We start from the raw sequence: 18,504 nt of genomic DNA, 5'->3' as shown, positions 1-18,504 counted from the left end.
ACACACACACACACACACACACACACACACACACACACACACACACACACACACACACACACACACACACACACACACACACACACACACGTGCGGCGGTAATGCAGTGTTGGCATGATGTCCGGTGCTCAGGGAGACATAATGAAATAATTGCCAAGGTTATTTGTGCATTATGATAATTATGTGTTTTCTACTAGACAATTAACTAGCGGAGAGAGAGAGAGAGAGAGAGAGATTTGATATTCAAAAGGCCCACACACACTCCAACTAATGTGGGCACTGGCAATGTACAAGGAGGTGTGTGTGTGTGTGTGTGTGTGTGTGTGTGTGTGTGTGTGTGTGTGTGTGTGTGTGTGTGTGTGTGTGTGTGTGTGTGTGTGTGTGTGTAGTAGTGTGAGAGGTGAAGCCATGCAGGCTCTCAATCTGAATAGAAAACAGTTTGTTTTGTTCCGCTGAGAAGCCAGATTGGCTAATTGGCCTTGTTAACGACCGCGAGAGAGAGAGAGAGAGAGAGAGAGAGAGAGAGAGAGAGAGAGAGAGAGAGAGAGAGAGAGAGAGGACTCGTACACTCATAGCGGAAGTTTCTAAGTGTACTCACATTCATTTTCTTAAATAAAAGTAGCAATACCACACTGTAAAAGGCCTTTAATTCCAAATGTAAAACTACATAAGTATTGGCATCAAAATATACTTAACATTTTAAAGTAAACTGTTTACTTTCAAACAGTGGCGTCAGTTCAGAAAAAGCTAAGGTATGGCAACATGACTGGTGTCACCTTAGCAACAGGCATGATACATTTATTTTAAGAAGTACATTTTATTTTTTCCCCCGGTTTCTTGGGCTGGATATGGCAGCCTGGAACGGTTGTGCATTGCACCTGTGCAGCTGACCTGTGGAACCTGGGAATATACCATGTTGTCAAAATGGGGAGAATAAAAGTGTGGAGAATATAATTATAATACCTTGTTAAAGTAACCATTTTGTTACATTTTGCATTTGTAGTTAGTTTACTGTAATTTAACAACATAATAACCAGCACAGATAGACAAAGAGACATTCATGGATATATATTTAAAAGTAACTTTTATTCTCCCCCCTGGACCCAGGGTATGGCAGCTGCATACCCCTGCCATACCCAATTGACGCCCCTGCTTTCAAATTGTAAGCAGTGGTGGAAAAAGTACTTGTACTTAACTACAAAATGTTTGAAAATAGCAGATCTACAAGCTCACAACGTGTCGCGTTGTGACGCGTTGTGAGCTTGTAGATCGGCTATTTTCAAACAGCCTATGTGGGCTAAAGTGGTTTATGTATGTTTTATAACATTATAATTTATCTGCATAGTAACTATAAACCAGAGCATGTGAGCGGAGCGCGAGCGGAGCGGAGCGGGCCGTTTTTGACGTGAGCGTGAGCGAGCAACTTTTCAAATGGGTCTGAGCGGCATTGGAACGAGGTCTGTACCCCGCTCCGCAGAGCGGCGACCGCCGCCCGCTTCGAATACCGCTCACTGTGCGCGAAATCACCATACACAACACAACTGGCCATGCCCACTAGTCCACAATGCACCTTTGTATGCTGTGCTATGAAAGTCCCATACAGCCAAGAACAAGCATGGAATTTGCAAAATACTACACCAAAATAACAGACAAGACGTACAAATGTACTATCAAAGTTAAAGAAACAGAAGACGCCGACGAGACAGAATGTGGTGAGAAAGTTACAACCAGCAAAGATTAATTTTGGAATCTGAGAAGACACGTCTCTAGGAGACATGAGGAGATATTTCGCCAACATAATGAGAAGAAATCAAAAGGTTTGTAGCCGTTTTGAGATAGGTCATTTACAAAAGCCAGCTTTACTATCCTAATGTAAGCTATAGGCTACTTAATAAGCATGTGTTTGTTTTATAGATAAAGAAGCGCAGCAGCAACAAACAGAGAAACAGAGTGATCAGCTACAGAGTTTCTTCACTGGGAGAAAAGGCCCAACCGTCACACGTGAAAGAAAAAGGGAGCTGGATGAATAATTTTTTAAAATGATATACATGGACTACGAACCTCTAACTGCAGGCGAGCGCGAAGGAATGCGACACTTTGCTGGTAAGGCCGAACCGGGTTATACTCCGCCCTGCTACAATACTGTCAGGGATACTCTTATGCCAAATGCCATGGAAGAGATGGAAGCCAAGCTAAGGGATCTACTGCTAATGGGAGAAGGGTTCGTTCTCGCAGCGGACATCTGGACAAATAGAAGAGGACACAGTTTCCTTGCCATTGTGGCGAGTTTCATAGATGGGCTGTTCAAGGGGCATAATGTGCTGTTAAGCTGTGAGCACATTGCAGGAAGCCATACAGCAGACCGCATCTACCAAAAATACCAATGTGTTCTGAAAAATTGGAACATCCACCAGAGCGTGATTCGGGTTGTGAGCGACAGTGCCAGCAACATGATCAAGGCATTTAATATCCTCCCGGACCTTGACAGTGAAGAGGAAGAAGAGGAGGATGAAGTGGGGGTCGCTACGCCCGATGATGGAGAGGAGGAAGAGGAGGGACTGCCTGAGCTCTCACAAAACCAAGTGGACGAGGTCACCAGTAATGTCAATGCTATGGTAAACCAGTACTTCACTGTGTCAAGTTTACACCTGCGATGCCCTATTCATCTTCTTCAGCTAGCCATTAAAGACGCCATTAACGAGCATGATGATATCAATCGCCTGTTAATCAAAGCTGGGAAGATAGTGAAAAGTGTGCGCAAGAGTTGTCAGAACACAGAGGAAACCGACCGTCTGGGTGTGCGACCCACCACTGCTTGCCCGACACGATGGAGCAGCCAGTTACACATGATCGAGTCTGTCCTTAAATTGTTTGATAAAGATCCATTATGGCAAAGCAAGCTTAAGACTACCGCTACAAACCTCACCTCAAACGACGTGCGTCGGCTGACTCACCTTGTAGAAGTATTGTCACCGCTGGCTGACCTCACCGACAAAATGCAACGGGAGCTTGGGAATTTAGGGATGATTCTCCCCGCTGTCACCGAGCTCAAATCCCTGCTAGTCAATTCCGACGTGGCCCTTCCAATGAGCATTGCTTCGTTTGCAGAAACACTGGCTAATAACGTTTCCACCCACTTCAGAATGTATTATGATGATAAACACATCCTCCTCGCGTCAGTGTTAGATCCTCTTTCAAAACAGAGTGGATAATCCGTGATGAGTTGGTTTGCAACAAACTTGGAGAGATCCGTGATCTCATCGTTAAAGAAGCTGAGGAAATGACCGCAGCAGGTCAGTCTGCGGCGACCACCAGCACCGCATCTCCCGACCCCGCACCTGCACCTGATGTAGGCCTAATCAAGAGACCTTGCATGTTCCGATCATATTTCACAGAGAAGCAAGATGCTGGTGATGCGAAAAGTGAAGTTGAAAGCTATCTCTCCGCCCCAAGATCGAACCCAGATGAAGATGTACTTGCATTCTGGAAAACTAACTCCTGTGGAAGTAAGAAACGAGGCGACAGACGGAGAACACGGTTCAGACGTTTTACTTCCAAACAAATGCATGAATGACACAGGTACAAGCACTTCCCTATATCCCTTCCTCTCTCTTCCCATTTCCACCCCCCCAATCCATTCTGAGGTGAGATAACCCCCCCTGGTGTCCAGGTGTCCAGGTGTTCACCACACAGGCCCCCCCCCCGAACACTCAGAATTGACATTAGTGCAACACCATAACCCTGTACAAACCCCCCCCCAAAACAGTACACCCAGTGTCTTCAGTCTCTCTTAGGAGGTCTGACCCTGCGGCCATAACGACTGTATTTCACAGTCTCAGGGAAAGTGCAAAGGGCAGGGGTAGGGGCCGGGGCAGGGGGCCGTCCTCGCCGACGATGAGGCTTCGCCGGTGGAACAGCAGGGGTGACAGCTGACGGAGGGCCTGGGAGAGGGGAAAGCTTACACTTCAGGGGAACAGCCTCCGCCCACCTGGTGGTCCTGTCCACCATAGTGAGGAGATACGTGAAACCTTGCGACGGGGGAAGTGGGCCCACCAGGTCCACGTTGACATGGTCAAATCGCCTCTCTGGAATGAGAAACGGCTCCAGGGGGGCCTTAGTGTGAGGATGTACCTTGGCCCTCTGGCATGCCACACACGAGGCGGCCCACCCCCATACGTCCTTCCTGAGTCCTGGCCAGACAAACTTTGCCCCCACCAGCTTAACTGACGCCCTCACCCCCGGGTGCGAAATGGCGTGAATGGCATCAAACACGCGGCGGCGCCAGCCAGTTGGTACCATCGGCCGGGGCTGGCCAGTGGAGACATCACAGAGGAGAGTGGCCCCGCTGTCATGAAACGCCACATCTTCCAGGTGCAGTCCTGTCACCGCCGTCCAGAAAGCCTGCAGGTCAGAGTCGATGAGCTGATCGGCGGCCATGGCTGCATAGTCGATGCCCAGGTGCACGGGACTGACGTGTGCCCGAGAAAGGCAGTCCGCCACCTGGTTGTCTTTGCCGGCCACATGTTGAATGTCTGTCGTGAACTCTGAGATGGCGGAGAGTTGGCGCTGCTGACGCCCCGACCACGGCTCTGTAGTCTTGGCCATGGCAAAGGTCAGGGGTTTGTGGTCCACATAAGAGGTGAACTTCTGGCCCTCCAGCAGAAACCTGAAGTGACGTACAGCGAGGAAAAGGGCCAGCAACTCTCTGTCAAACGTGCTGTACTTTCTCTCAGTGTCCCGTAGCTTTTTACTAAAAAAGGCAAGGGGCTGCCAGGCTCCAGCCACCCACTGTTCGCACACGGCCCCCACTGCATAATCCGAGGCATCGGTGGTAAGAGCTATAGGCGCAGCCGGGGACGGGTGGGCCAACATGGCAGCTTTGGCGAGAGCAGCCTTTGTGTCCTCAAACGCTTGGACCCGCTCCGGGGTACTTCCATTACTCTTCTTCAACTAAAACTTAAAACTTATTAATTTGAAATGAAGCTATAATAATGATCCCCTGATAATTGTTAAAAAAATAACGAATTTTTATTTTAAATGTTAACCTACAGTTATTTAACTATAGGCCTACTTGCATGCCTAATTGTCATACGATCACGATGGTAATATATTATTATGAAGAAGAGGAGAATGAATCTGCACACTGTCTCTCAGCTCCCAATTAAGTTAATAATTTATTTATTCAATAAATAACAACGTCTTAGCTGCTTTAAATGCTCCAGAAAAGAGCGCAAATGGAAACGAGCGTCTTCAGGAAATGCCGATGTGTTTCACTCTGAGGAAAACACGGCTTTTCTTTTGTGCCGTTTTTTGGTTGTAATTGTTGCTGATGAGAAGACTGTTTGAGAGCGGAGCGTGGAGCGAGCGGTGAGCGACTAATGCACAACTCAAGGTGAGCGGCGGAGCGGGGGGGAGCGGAGCGGCCGGGGAGCCGACGTGAGCGAGGAGCGAGCGGGACCACGGATCCCTGGAGCGCGGAGCGGTATATTTATCCGCTCCACTCCGCTCACATGCTCTGCTATAAACTAAAGTTTTCAAATAAATGTAGTGGAGTGAAAGTACAATATTTGGACCAGAGATGTAGTGGAGTAGAAGTAAAAGTATTGGAAATTGGAAATACTCAAGTAAAGTACAAACAGGGGCGTCACTTGGGTATGGCAGGGGTATGTAGCTGCCATACCCTGGGTCCAGGGGGGAAGATAAAAGTTAGTTCTAAATATGAATCCATGAATGTCTCTTTGTCTATCTGTGCTGGTTATTATGTTGGTAAATTCGCGCGCGTGCAAGACACCAGTCATGTTGCCATACCTTAGCTTTTTCTGAACTGACGCCACTGAGTACAAATACTTCAAAATTGTACTTAAGTACAGGACGTAAGTAAATGTACTTAGTTACTTTACACCACTGATTGTAAGTATATTATGTAGATACCAATACTTATGCCTGGATTTTTTTAAGGGGGATCTGGTGGCTAGATCCTTTTTTAAAAGGTCAAGTCGATCGTAGAAACATGTTAGGCAAAGAATCGTGGCTGAATTACCACTTTGACCACTAAGGATGCAACGGTGTTGTCGTTGTCAGTGGTGTTTTCAACGTTTTCAGGCCAAGGACCCCTTAGTCGAGAGAGAGATGAAGCAGGGACCCCCACAACCTGTTCATAGATTCCATATATATAGTTGAATTGTTTGACAGCACAATCATCAGTGTTTTTTGGATTCATGTCAATTTGTGTTTTCATATAATTAACCACTTGAACCATCAATACTTAATAAACTTGACCTTTCACTCTGTACTTAGTCTGCTCTTTTTCCCCTCTACACCAAACCTCTTTGCCAAATAGCCGATCTACAAGCTCACAACGCCTCACAGCGCGAGGCCTTGTGAGCTTGTAGATCGGCTATTTTTGGCTAAAGTTCTCAGAATATGGACGCTAGGGTTCAAGTGGTTAATATAAAAAAGGAGAAAAAGCTTCTATCACTCAAAGATTTGGAGGACCCCCTGTAGTAACCCTGGGGAGCCCCTAGGGGTCCCGGACGCCCTGTTGAAGACCCCTGGTGTAAAGTAACTAAGGACATTTACTCAAGCAAGGAGAGTGGGGTAAACTGAGACACTTTTTTACATTTGCTCCCCTCAAGGCGAAGTAAATGTATCAGTAAAAATGTACACATTACCCAGTAATTTGGGATGTTTCCTAACAATGGAAGTTATCAGAATGTATTCAAGACAAAAGACAGTAAAAATATGATTGTTTAAAAAAAATGTGGTCTTGTGTCTCACTTTACCCCAGCACCAGGGTAAACTGAGGCAGACCAGAGAAATCAAGGGGGTAAAGTGATCCACGTACTTTTTTCAGGTTAAATATGAACAATACAAAAATGTACATAGCAGATTTTTTTTTAATATGGTTTGTCCTGTCATTTCCACCCATGCGTCAAATAATTTGACACAAATATGCTATATGCTGATTATCTCATTAATTATGCACAATACAAAGAAATATATTGCAGAAATGGACTCTACAGGGAAACATACATGTATCAATTGAGAAAAGTTTGGTACTGTACACCCTTTCATCAGGTTATTACAGCTTTCTCCCTGTCTATCATGTTGGGGTAATGTGAGATAGTGTCTCACTTTACCCCCGAAGCAATTGTCTCACTTTACCCACATCCACATTTTGGGTAAAAGGACATCTCTTATCAAGTCAGGGTAATCTTCTGCTAGCATCCATTGGTAGTTCTTCAAAATGTATGATATACAATGTTCTCCCTGAATCAATTTTCTTTGACACAACAGCTGGTTATGTTGACAGCAAGAACATTTACTTTGACATACAAAAACACATATTTTTGTGAAAAAAGCATGTTTCCCACAGCACTATCAGGTCCTCTCCTTAGTGGCAAGGGGGACATTCAAGGGGCTTGACAATATAATGGTCACATGACCACAAATGTGTTCCATTGCCTATATACAGGGGGTGTCTCAGTTTACCCGGTGTCTCAGTTTACCCCACTCTCTCCTATACTGTACTTAACTACAGTTTTGATTTCCAATTTTCTGTACTCCACTACATCTCAGAGGCAAATGCTATACTTTTACTCCACTGCAATTATTTGGAAACTTAAAGGACAACTTTGTTTTTTTACAACAAGGGTTCATATTTTAGATTGTAATTAGAGAAAAGAAAAAGAGAGTGTTAAAATGTTTTCATTCGCTTCGTTCTATTGTTTTATCGCATTTACCGCGCTAAAATGTGGGGCATGCGTATGCATGGGGGCATGCGTACAAGTGGCTAAAAATGTCTTTTTAGACACAATAAGCCAGCAGTTTCTTTATTGCTATTTACAGTAACACTTCTAGCTTCATAAGTCACATCCAACCATGAAATGTTGCGTTGTATCTTGGGAATGGGCTTATTCTGTGTAAAATGACATATTTAGCCACTTGTACGCATGCCCCCAACCACTGAAATAAGAATCTCTAAAACAATAGAAAGAAGTAAATGAAATAATTTTAACACTCATCTTTTATATTCTTTAATTAAAATCTAAAATATGAACCCTTGTGGTAAAAAACTAAAGTTGTCCTTTAAGTTACTTTGTAGATTATTATTACATGACATACATTACCCACATAGCCCTATATACAATATACAGTATTTCGGCCATTTGAAAACAGCCGACAAGCTGATGTGTCGTGATGCAACGCATCGTTTTTTGTGTACGTATGTTATACGTGTTGTATACATTTTATAAAAAAATAAGTACAAAACAAAATTGGTCGTTATTGCGAGTACAGTGACCAGTAAAGTAACAACTCATTCCACTACTTTTCTGCCTTTCTCTTCCCTCTGACTTTCTATCTCTCCACCTCTCTCTCTCTCTCTCTCTCTCCATCTCTCTCTCTCCATCTCTCTCTGCAGATCATGTTGAACTCTCTCCATAAGTATGAGCCTCAGCTGCACATTGCGCGTGTTGGTTCCAGTCACAGAATGGTGTGTAACACCTCCTTCACTGAGACACAGTTCATCGCTGTCACTGCTTACCAGAACGAAGAGGTAAGGCACCGACGGACGGAAGCACGCACGCACGCACGCATATAAACAGAAGTCAGATAATTCGGAAAACAGCCAGTTACAAAGTGCATGTAGGGCAGAACATCGTTACATACTGTGCAATCCTGTCGGCATACTTGTCAAACACAGCAGACAACTATCATGGGTAAAGGAAACAACGCCTCCTCCAAATTGAGCGGCCTCCTATAATAGTCTGAACCGAGCAGTACCTTGCTGACTGTAACGTTTGGCCCTCCTTTTGGAGAGGTCGGCCATTTGACGGCACGTGCCCTAGGCCAGGGGTTTTCAAAGTGGGTGACGGGGCACCCTGGGGTGCCGTGACGGCAGTCCAGGGGTGCCACGAGATAATTTGATAATATTTGGAATTAATTTGGACACTTTGGAAAAAAATATTTAGTATCATTTTAAACTTGTAGTACAAAGTTATTTTCAGTCAGTTCTAACCAAAATGGCTGTTATCCCAACGTTTTCCAACGCAACATAATCACAAAATATCGTCACTGTCAGGCATAAATCTCGTATCTCCAAGTTTCAAATGTGTACCTCTTTTCGTAAAGTTAAGCCCTGCTTCATCATAAGACTGTCGCACAAAACTAGTGAAAACAGCCGATCTACAAGCACACAACGCCTCGCGATGCGGGGCATTGTGTGCTTGTAGATCTGCTGTTTTCACTAGTTTAGTACATTGTATAGATGATAAATACAAAACGAACGGTTTTGGACATGCAAGGTTTCCACCCGACAACGACGATATGCTATAAATATAAGGTGCTTGGAGTGAAAGTTATAATGTAGGGGTGCCTCGGATTAAAAAAAATATAGGGTGCCCTGAGACAAAAAAGTTTGGGGACCCCTGCCCTAGGCTACCAAGGATAAAAAACAAAAAGTTTACATCTGTAGCCAAGCTGTGAGATGGTCTGCTCTAGCTGGTGATATTTTAACACTCTGGTTAAGAAGGTTTCCTCTAAGCTGTAATCAAAGGGAATGAACACCTCCCTGTGGTTATCATTAACAACAATGGCCGGGTTTCTCAAAGTGATTTTAGCCCATCGTAGCTCACGCATGGTCGTAGAGGCCAAGCCCCGACCGCCATGTTCCCGTGTTTACATGGGTTCGGGCAGAGCGACTTATTTAGCCCCCTACAACTACACCATCATTCAGATTCCACAAACAAAGTGCTTAATAAAGCCTCACACCTGTCGGTACAGCATTCTATGATTACCTGTATCCTCCGTGTTCTTTAATAAGAGGCCTTTTTATCCGATCGCTGTCTGTTTATCTCAATGGGGTTGGTGCGCATGGGGAACGCCAGGAAATACATGGGAAAACAGAAAGCGATCGGATAAAAAGGCTTCTTATTAAAGAAAACGGAGGAGGAGTGAGACTTTATTAAGCACTTTGTGAAATCTGAATGATGGTCTAGTTGTAGGGGGCAAAATAAGTTGCTCTGCCCGAACCCATGCATGTAAACCCGGGAACATGGCGGTCGGGGCTTGATCTCTACGACCATGCGTGAGCTACGATGGGCTAAAAGCGCACGCACGCACGCACGCACGCACGCACGCACGCACGCACACACACACACACACACACACACACACACACACACACGTTCTATTACTATAGGCCTACCTTTGAGGACATCAAAATTGTAGGACAGCATTGAATATTGTTGTTGTCGGGTGGAAACTTTGTATGTCCAAAACCGGTTTGTATTTATCATTTTAAAAATGATTTAAACTAGTGAACAGCCAATCTATAAGGCGAGGCGTTGTGTGCTTGTAGATCTGCTGTTTTCACTACTTTTGTGCGACGGCCTTGTATGATTAAGCAGGGTTTTATTTTGCGAGAACACTTGAAACTTAGAGATACGAGGTTTCTGCCCAACAGTGACGATATGACAGAAAGGAGCCCAAAAAATACCAGATATAGCGCTTATATTGGCTCTTCTCCTGTGCGCAACACTGGTGTGTTAGGGTTACCAACCGTCCCGTAAAATACGGGATCGTCCCTTTTTTGGAAACTAAAAGACGTGTCCCGTATTGAACTGAAACGGGACGCTCTTTGTCCCGTATTTTAAGGTTGGGGGATAAATATGAATGACGGGATGATTTAATTGAGAAATGACAGCGATTCTGCCTGTCAGAGAGCTTCCACTTCCACTCTGCTCTCTCTCCTCTGAGACAAGTGCTGCATCCCATTGCTGTGAGAGGCGCTGCGCTGTTTGTAAGCAGCTGATTGGCTTATTAACATACGGCTCTGAGTGTTGCTAAGACACAGTCTCCGCCCCCTACACACTCCCTTCCCAAGCATGGGCTGTAGGTTCACTCCACACAAGTTGCCTGCGAGAGACGAAACGAGTGCGTGCGAGCGACCATACGACAGTGCTCGGCTCAGAACATTGTTTAATGTCTTAAAAAAACGTGTGACAGAAGATTGTGTACAAACATATTAGACATGAATCCATGATAGGTGATAGGCTAAACAAAAAGGTGAAAAAGCAGGCAAGCAACAGAAAATAAGCCATGGATATTGGTATTCCTGGGAACACTACAGTAATCTTGTCTGCCAACTAAAGCGACCCCAGACAGGCTGGTATGTGAAATAACATAAGCATGCGTTGATTTTGTTTTTAAAACCTAATGGTTATTGTTGTATGCCAATATGATTAAACTAGTGTTGGGTAACCAGAGAGTGGGCACATAAGGACCAGGTAGACCTAGGCGATATGTTTTGGAAAATTGAGAGACACCCGAATTAATATTGTGAAAGGAAAAATATGATTTAATAGAGGAAAATACACACTTTAGCCAACTTTATAACCGAAAATATCCGATTTTTCGGCCCAAAGACACCCGAATTAATATTGTGAAAGGAAAAATATGATTTAATATAGGAAAATGCCCGTTTTAGCCAACTTTATAACCGAAAATATGCGATTTTTCGGCGCCGCCTTTGGCGGCGCATGTTTCCTTAGAAAGTGTCCCGTATTTGAAACTCTGGGAGTTGGCAACCCTAGGTGTGTATAAATAAGGCTTAATTACAATGCCTTAATACAATTCCTTTATTAACCCCTAAACATAGTCTGAATATCAGCCAGAATTTAAACGTTGTTTCAAGTCAAAGGAGCTTTATTGGCACATTCAGGGGCGTCAATTGGGTATGGCAGGGGTATGCAGCTGCCATACCCTGGGTCCAGGGGGGGAAATAAAAGTTACTTTTAAATATAAATCCATGAATGTATCTGTTTCTATCTGTGCAGGTTATTATGTTGTTAAATTACAGTAAAATAACTGCAAATGTAAAATTTTACAAAATGGTCACTTCAACAAGGTAAATTATATTCTCCACATTATTCATCTTGACAGAATGGTATACTCCCAGTTTCTGCAGGTCAGCTGCACAGGTGCAATGCATTTTTGTTAATTGTGGCACGTTTACTAACATGCCAAGTTTAGCTGCACTTGAACACCAGTTCCAGGCTGCCATATCCAACCCAAGAAACCATAGAAACGGGGGGGAAAAAAGAAAATGTACTCAAAATGAATTAATCATTCCTGTTGATCAGTCATGTTGCCATACCTTAGCTTTTTCTGAACTGACACCACTGGGCACATTGTTTCACTCCATTATTCAGTCTGAGAGCCCTTCCTGCTGCAGCTGTTTCTGGGATGGGCGTTGCCAAAGAGGCAGACTTCGGCGATTGGTTCACCCCCTGACCAATCACAATGGGGCTGTTAAGTCTGACATAATTTTGTAGGCAGAGGAGAATTTTTGCCCCCAGTGCCCGTGAATCTTTTTACTATTTTTACTATTTACACATTTTTCTTCTCTTTGTTGTTGAAAGGAAAGTGTTAGAATTATACTTTAGTCGTTATTTTTGTCTCGGATCTGTTGAAATAGCGAGGAACAGATATTGACAATAAATCTGCTTGGAGGTCTCACTACAAAATGATGTCACGGCTTAAAAGCCCCAGTGGGCGTGGTTTACTCGTCCCACTAAAAAAATCTCCCGTTCATTTCCTCATAGACTGTCACGAAAATATTGATAACAATTATGTTAAGCCTCGAACCAAGCCATCCAGGAGGGCAGTGCATCATGACCATAAAACCTTTGTTTCTGTTAAAAGTCTATGGGGGAAATTAATGGGAGATTTTTTTGTGGGACCAGTAAACAACTTCCGCTGTGCTGCTCTATAGTAGTAAAGCATATGACGTCATTGTTAAGCGACCCTTATTTGTGTTGCAGAATAGGAGCGCCACTAACTAGTAATCAAACGTGAAATATGTCTTAGCGAGATTGAAAGGAATCGCAAATTACCGCAGCGGGCGACATGGGAATGTCCAGTCCGGCGCACGCACGCACACACACACACACACACACACACACACACACACACACACACACACACACACACACACACACACACACACACACACACACACACACACACGCACTCACTCGCACACACAGTCAGTAACAGGTTGTGTTGTTATGTTGTAGATAACAGCTCTGAAGATTAAATACAACCCTTTCGCCAAAGCTTTCCTGGATGCCAAAGACAGGTAGGTTTTTTTCTTTTTGTCTTTTTCTTTTTTTTTTACTGTTGTTCCAACTTATTGGATATTGACGAAACCTGAGATTTAGCTCCAAGTAGGAACCAAATACAAATTTCCGGGTGCGGGGGCACGGTGGAGCAGTGGTTAGCGTTTCGCCTCACAGCTAGAAGTTCCTGGGTTCGATTCCCACCAGGGGACGCTGTGGGTGCTGGGGGTGTGTTCCTCCCTCCGGGTTATCAGTGCCCACACCCTAGGTGGGGTTGGCGATAGGGCCTTTCTGTGTGAAGTTTGCATGTTCTCCCCGTGTCTCCTAGGGTTGATACCCTCACAAAAACATGCAGTAATCCTCGTCTCAATAATGCCAGCCGGGGCGCCTGATGGAGGGGGAAGGAACTGGTTGGAATAACGAGTTCCTTCCACGTGCTACGTCCATCCCAGGGCAATCCCCCCTGTCAGGTGAAAAGAAACAACTTGGATTACCCATGCATTGAAGGAAGCATGAGGTCAGTCCGTTGTCTCCCCAGCCGCGGCAGAGGAGAGCAGAGCCCAGGATTACATAGGCAATTGGCACTGGGTGAAAATGGGTTACAAAAAAATAATAATTCCGGGTGCCCAGCCTGGAAAACTATCCCGGTTGTGTCTTCTCCAGACCGGTCTGGTCCAAAGCCCTGGTTGGGTGTTGTTGCACAAAACAAAAAGTGGAAGAGCCAATCAGCGTATGCGCTCAGGGTCCGAGAATTACAATTTACAATTTAGGCATTTAGCAGACGCTTTTAATCCAAAGCGACTTACAATAAGACGGTAATACATATAATAAGCAAGATACTATGTCAGTACATCAACAACAATACAACAAATGCATACCCACTAAGCAATTTGGGGGTTAAATCGCGTTCAGATGACGTCTTCGCCTAAACCAGACGTATAGCTAGATCCAGTCTGTGACGAGTTTAAATGTTAAAGTTTTTTCACCGTCTATGCCAAGCCAAGCCATTGTATCACCGTCATTTAAACGCCTTTAGTGGCCCCTAGCGGCCGCCGAAAGTAGTGAAAATTTAGTGAAAATGATTGCAGCCAGCAGGATTTAAAATCATTTTTCCTTAGCTCTGAGAGCCGTATCCTACCCGTACCACCGCAGCTGATCGTATTTGTGATGATTTCTTGCACTGTTATTATTTGTGTCCCAATCTCACTGAGAGCCAGTCATCTCGGAAAGTACAGCTTTAGACAGGGACTGAAAATACCTTTTTTTTTTTTTTCTCACTAAAATGTGATAAAGCCACTAAAGCATTTCATAAATTTCAGGCTACATTTCACTTAAACGCCAGAGCTTAACTCTGCATGTAAATAAGACTTTTTTTAATTAATGTGAGAGATCATCAGGTCATTTGCAGGTTAGAAATTTATTTAGAACTTGAATATCTCAAAAGTAGTATTTCAGCATGGCATCATTCTATAAGCCATATCTTCAAAACTGTTGGGTCAATCTCCACAACCAATATATCATTTTGTAGCTATGATCCCCAGCTTTCAAATGAAATGAAAAAATGAAAATGAATAAAAATCCAATGACTGGCTCCCAGCCAAATTGGGACACATTTGACACTGGGAGTCGACGGGGTTCGAACTCAGGATCTACTGTACTTGAAACCTGCGCGCTAACCGCTCGACCACGGCAGCTTGTGATTCAAAGGGGTTCCAGCAGCTATTAGTAGTTGACATATCGCTTCCCGCTGTTCGTTTGAGGTCGGTGCATTTGTTTGACAACACAAACTAACTTTATATTGATGCATAGCTATAAAACGATTTTATTTAATCATTATCGTATGGTGGGGGTGACATGCAGTCTTGTGTGTTTGTGGCTGTTGGTGTCAGAATGAATTATGTAACTCAGAGAAGTAATAGTATGCTGTCATGAGCAGCGTACCACGGCATTATGCAATTATTTAATACACTTTTAGAATTTTTCAAAGGTATTGACCAGCACGTCTTTTAGACGGCTATAAGATGTGCAATGGCCAGAAACTGCTCAGTGGATGCAATCAACTATTAAGGTAAAACCGGGAGATACTGTTAGCATCCGATAATGAACAACTTGATAAAAATGTATTTAAAAAAAAGATGGTCTAACACACGTTTGTCCTGAACGGTAATATATCGTTATTATGGAAGCGTTCAGATGACGGCTACAACTCAACTAGACTATATAGTGAAATTGGTTCTTAAAATTACTTTAGTCCAATATTTGAAAACCAGGTGTGGATATTAAAGCAGTTTTTTTAATCAACAAGTATGGAATAATGGATTAAATGTAATCAGCTACAATCGGTCTATAGACAGACTGACGATAGACGGTTCAAATGAGGGCTAAACATAACCATTGGGCTAAATGACGGCTTGTGTTTACTGGGTAGGAATGTCAATCTAGAAAACAACATAGGACTAGGTAGACCAGAAAAAAACTTTTCTAAAACCTCAAAATGCTATCTAGCTTCATGTGTGGTCATCAAGAACTGTAAACATTTTTCAAAAGTAGCCAATGCTTAAGTGTCTACAGTGCCCCCCTCCCCCAGTGGGCAGTGCGGTAAAATGTTAACTTTCTTCACAGGAATCCAGGGGGGCGGGGCTTGCTGGAGGCCGAAAATCGTGCTGGGGTTCAACCATGTGAGTAGAATGCTACACACGCACGCACATTACTGTACCCTACATTATTTATTTATGTATTCATTGTTTAGAATGGGTACACATTATTGTGTATCATTATTTTGTGCTTTAACTATTGAAAAATAGCAGATATACAAGCTCACAGCGCGGCACCGAGTGCCACGCTGCGAGCTTGTAGATCTGCTAATTTTGTTTTAATCGTGAAAATTAGAATTTTGACCCGATTCTATAAGTGTCTTTTGAATCCTTCTAAGGTTTTTTGAAAAACCTATGTTTCTATGTCAGCAATCTGGCCAGCCATCGTCAAAGAAAAGGTCCTTTTCACTTAACTGGAGCTCAGTTAGTCTGTTCTTGAGAGACTACTATATCAGTGGTTCTCAAACCTTTTCATGTGAAGGACCCCCAAAATTATATTTATTTGGCCACGGACCCCCATCTCAAAATATTTAGTTCCAGGGACCACCCAGAAGCAACATTTGAGTTACAAACGTTCGCTTTGAAAATACATATATTCAAAGATTTGCACACACTTTCACGACTTTTCAAAAATAGCAGATCTACAAGCGGTGCCATATAGTTTTGTACTTTTTCTGGTTTCCATGGTTGACAGTACTTCATTAGACCCCCTGGTGTGGTTGTTATGAGCAATAATGTATTCCCTTTGCATTTGATGTTTCGTCCTGGAGGCTGACACCTTGTGGATTAAAAGTGCCGATCCAAAAACAGTGATTAAATGACATCATAATCATCCCCTCCCCTTTTACAATAGAGACACACGGGCGCCTACAAATTCACGCCCACAATTGAAACAACGGTGAACTGCAAGCCAGTCCATAAACCATATTCACACCGCGGCCATCTTGGATCACATGACTTCCTGGGATAGCAGCCTGCATTACAAACCATTTTGAACAATGGAGCGATGGTCCCAAAATAGTCGGGGGCCTGAGGGAGATGACATGGTAATCTCACGCTAATTAGTCTAAAAGCGCGAAATTTTGCACAGATGTAGCCCAGGGTATGCTCTAATGATTTAGCTAGGGCGCCCGAGTCGGCGACCTTCAGGGTCGCCACAGCGGCCAAATCAAGTTGGGCTCCCATCGACTTTCTATACAGGAGGAAAATACCCAGAAAAACTTTTTTCTGGGTATTTAAGTTGGATGAGAGGGGTCTAACTAGGGGTTTGTAATGATGCTGAATCCATTGCAAGCATTTGTTTTGCACAAAAAACATTCCTTGGGCGACAAATGGCCTCAGAAAACGATGGTTTAGTGATGAAAAGTGATGAGTCATCACTTTTCAGAGTTTTTTGGGTGTTTCCTGGAGCTGTGGCGACCCCGAAGGTCGCCGACTCGGGTGCCCTAGCTAAATCATTAGAGCATGCCCTGGGCTACATCTGTGCAAAATGTGGCGCTTTTAGACTGATTAGCACGAGAAAAAAAAAACCCTAAGGCCTCCGACTAACATGAATGCTCACCCATACATTCATCGTTTTCGGAGGCCATTTCTAGCCCAAGGAATGTTTTTTGTGCAAAACAAATGCTTGCAATGGATTCAGCATGATGACAAACCCCTAGTTAGAGCCCTCAGATCCTACTTAAATACCCAGAAAAAAAAGGTTTTCTGGGTATTTTCCTCCTGTATAGAAAGTCAATGGGAGCCCAACTTGATTTGGCCGCTGTGGCGACCCCGAAGGTCGCCGACTCGGGCGCCCTAGCTAAATCATTAGAGCATGCCCTGAGCTACATCTGTGCAAAATGTTGCGCTTTTAGACTGATTAGCGCGAGACATCCTTAAGGCCTCCGACTAAAATATGAGTTCTATTCAACCAATTTATTTTTACCAAATTGACAAATGGGCAGATGACAACATCAACATCTCCAAAAGGATTAAATAGAAGGTTACATCCACAATATTCATGGTAGTTAGGTTGCAACCTTACTGTGTACAAAAACCTGCTATCTGTGCAGTGCTTGCTCCACTATCATATTAACTATTTGTTGTTAGATTGTTTCTGATTAATATGCAAAAATCACGATACAGTAATATTAACTATATGATAGCAGAGCAAGCACTGTAGCAAGTCGTTGTACAGAGTAACACTGAAACCTATCTAACTACCATGAATATTGTGGATATACCCTTCTATTTAATAATTTTGGGGGTGTTGATGTTGTCATCTGCCCATTTGTCAATTTGGTAAAAAGAAATTGGTTGAATGGAACTCATATTTTGGGACCATCGCTCCATTGTTCACAATGGTTTGTAATGCAGGCTGCTATCCCAGGAAGTCATGTGATCCAAGATGGCCACGGTGTGAATATGGTCTATAGACGGGTTTCTGGTCCACGTTACACTGATAAGAACTAGATGCGTGCGCAGGGTCGGTACCAAAATTAGCCAATGAAACCAGCGCTCCCCAAAACAACAGGTTTGGGGATTGGACGGAATTGATTACATGATACAGTCACCTGTGCATTTAGTCTCAATGTTTGTAAACAAGAAACCTGTCTATAGAAAGTCATTGCAATTCAGCTGTGGTTAGCCTAATATTAAAATAATCCTACACGAATTGAAGACTATATTGATTTAAATAAAAATATGTTTTCAAATGTATGGCCTAACCCTGACAACATATCTTCGTGTTTGCTAGATACATGATGTGAGTCACGTTTAATTTGCCACTTGAATGGATTACCCATAAT

General features: G+C 43.6%; 1 protein-coding gene across 1 annotated transcript in view; it reads left to right on the top strand.

Annotated features, from left to right (window-relative positions):
* LOC308283193 (T-box transcription factor TBX19-like) overlaps positions 1 to 18,504 on the top strand; it is a gene marked incomplete at both ends in the record, with an annotated part of 33,221 nt that overhangs the window by 10,366 nt on the left and 4,351 nt on the right. The window contains 3 exons of the mRNA XM_080723572.1: positions 8,423 to 8,557; positions 13,080 to 13,141; positions 15,744 to 15,799. Of these exons, the coding sequence (XP_080579698.1) occupies positions 8,423 to 8,557; positions 13,080 to 13,141; positions 15,744 to 15,799 (253 nt within the window). The remainder of the gene's footprint in view (positions 1 to 8,422; positions 8,558 to 13,079; positions 13,142 to 15,743; positions 15,800 to 18,504) is intronic.

This window comes from Nannobrachium achirus (genome assembly GCF_963921795.1).
Source record: "Nannobrachium achirus genome assembly, chromosome: 4".
NCBI classification, from domain to species: Eukaryota; Metazoa; Chordata; class Actinopteri; order Myctophiformes; family Myctophidae; genus Nannobrachium; species Nannobrachium achirus.
Note: the sequence above shows the minus strand (reverse complement) of the source record. Positions and strands in the feature narration are given on the sequence as shown.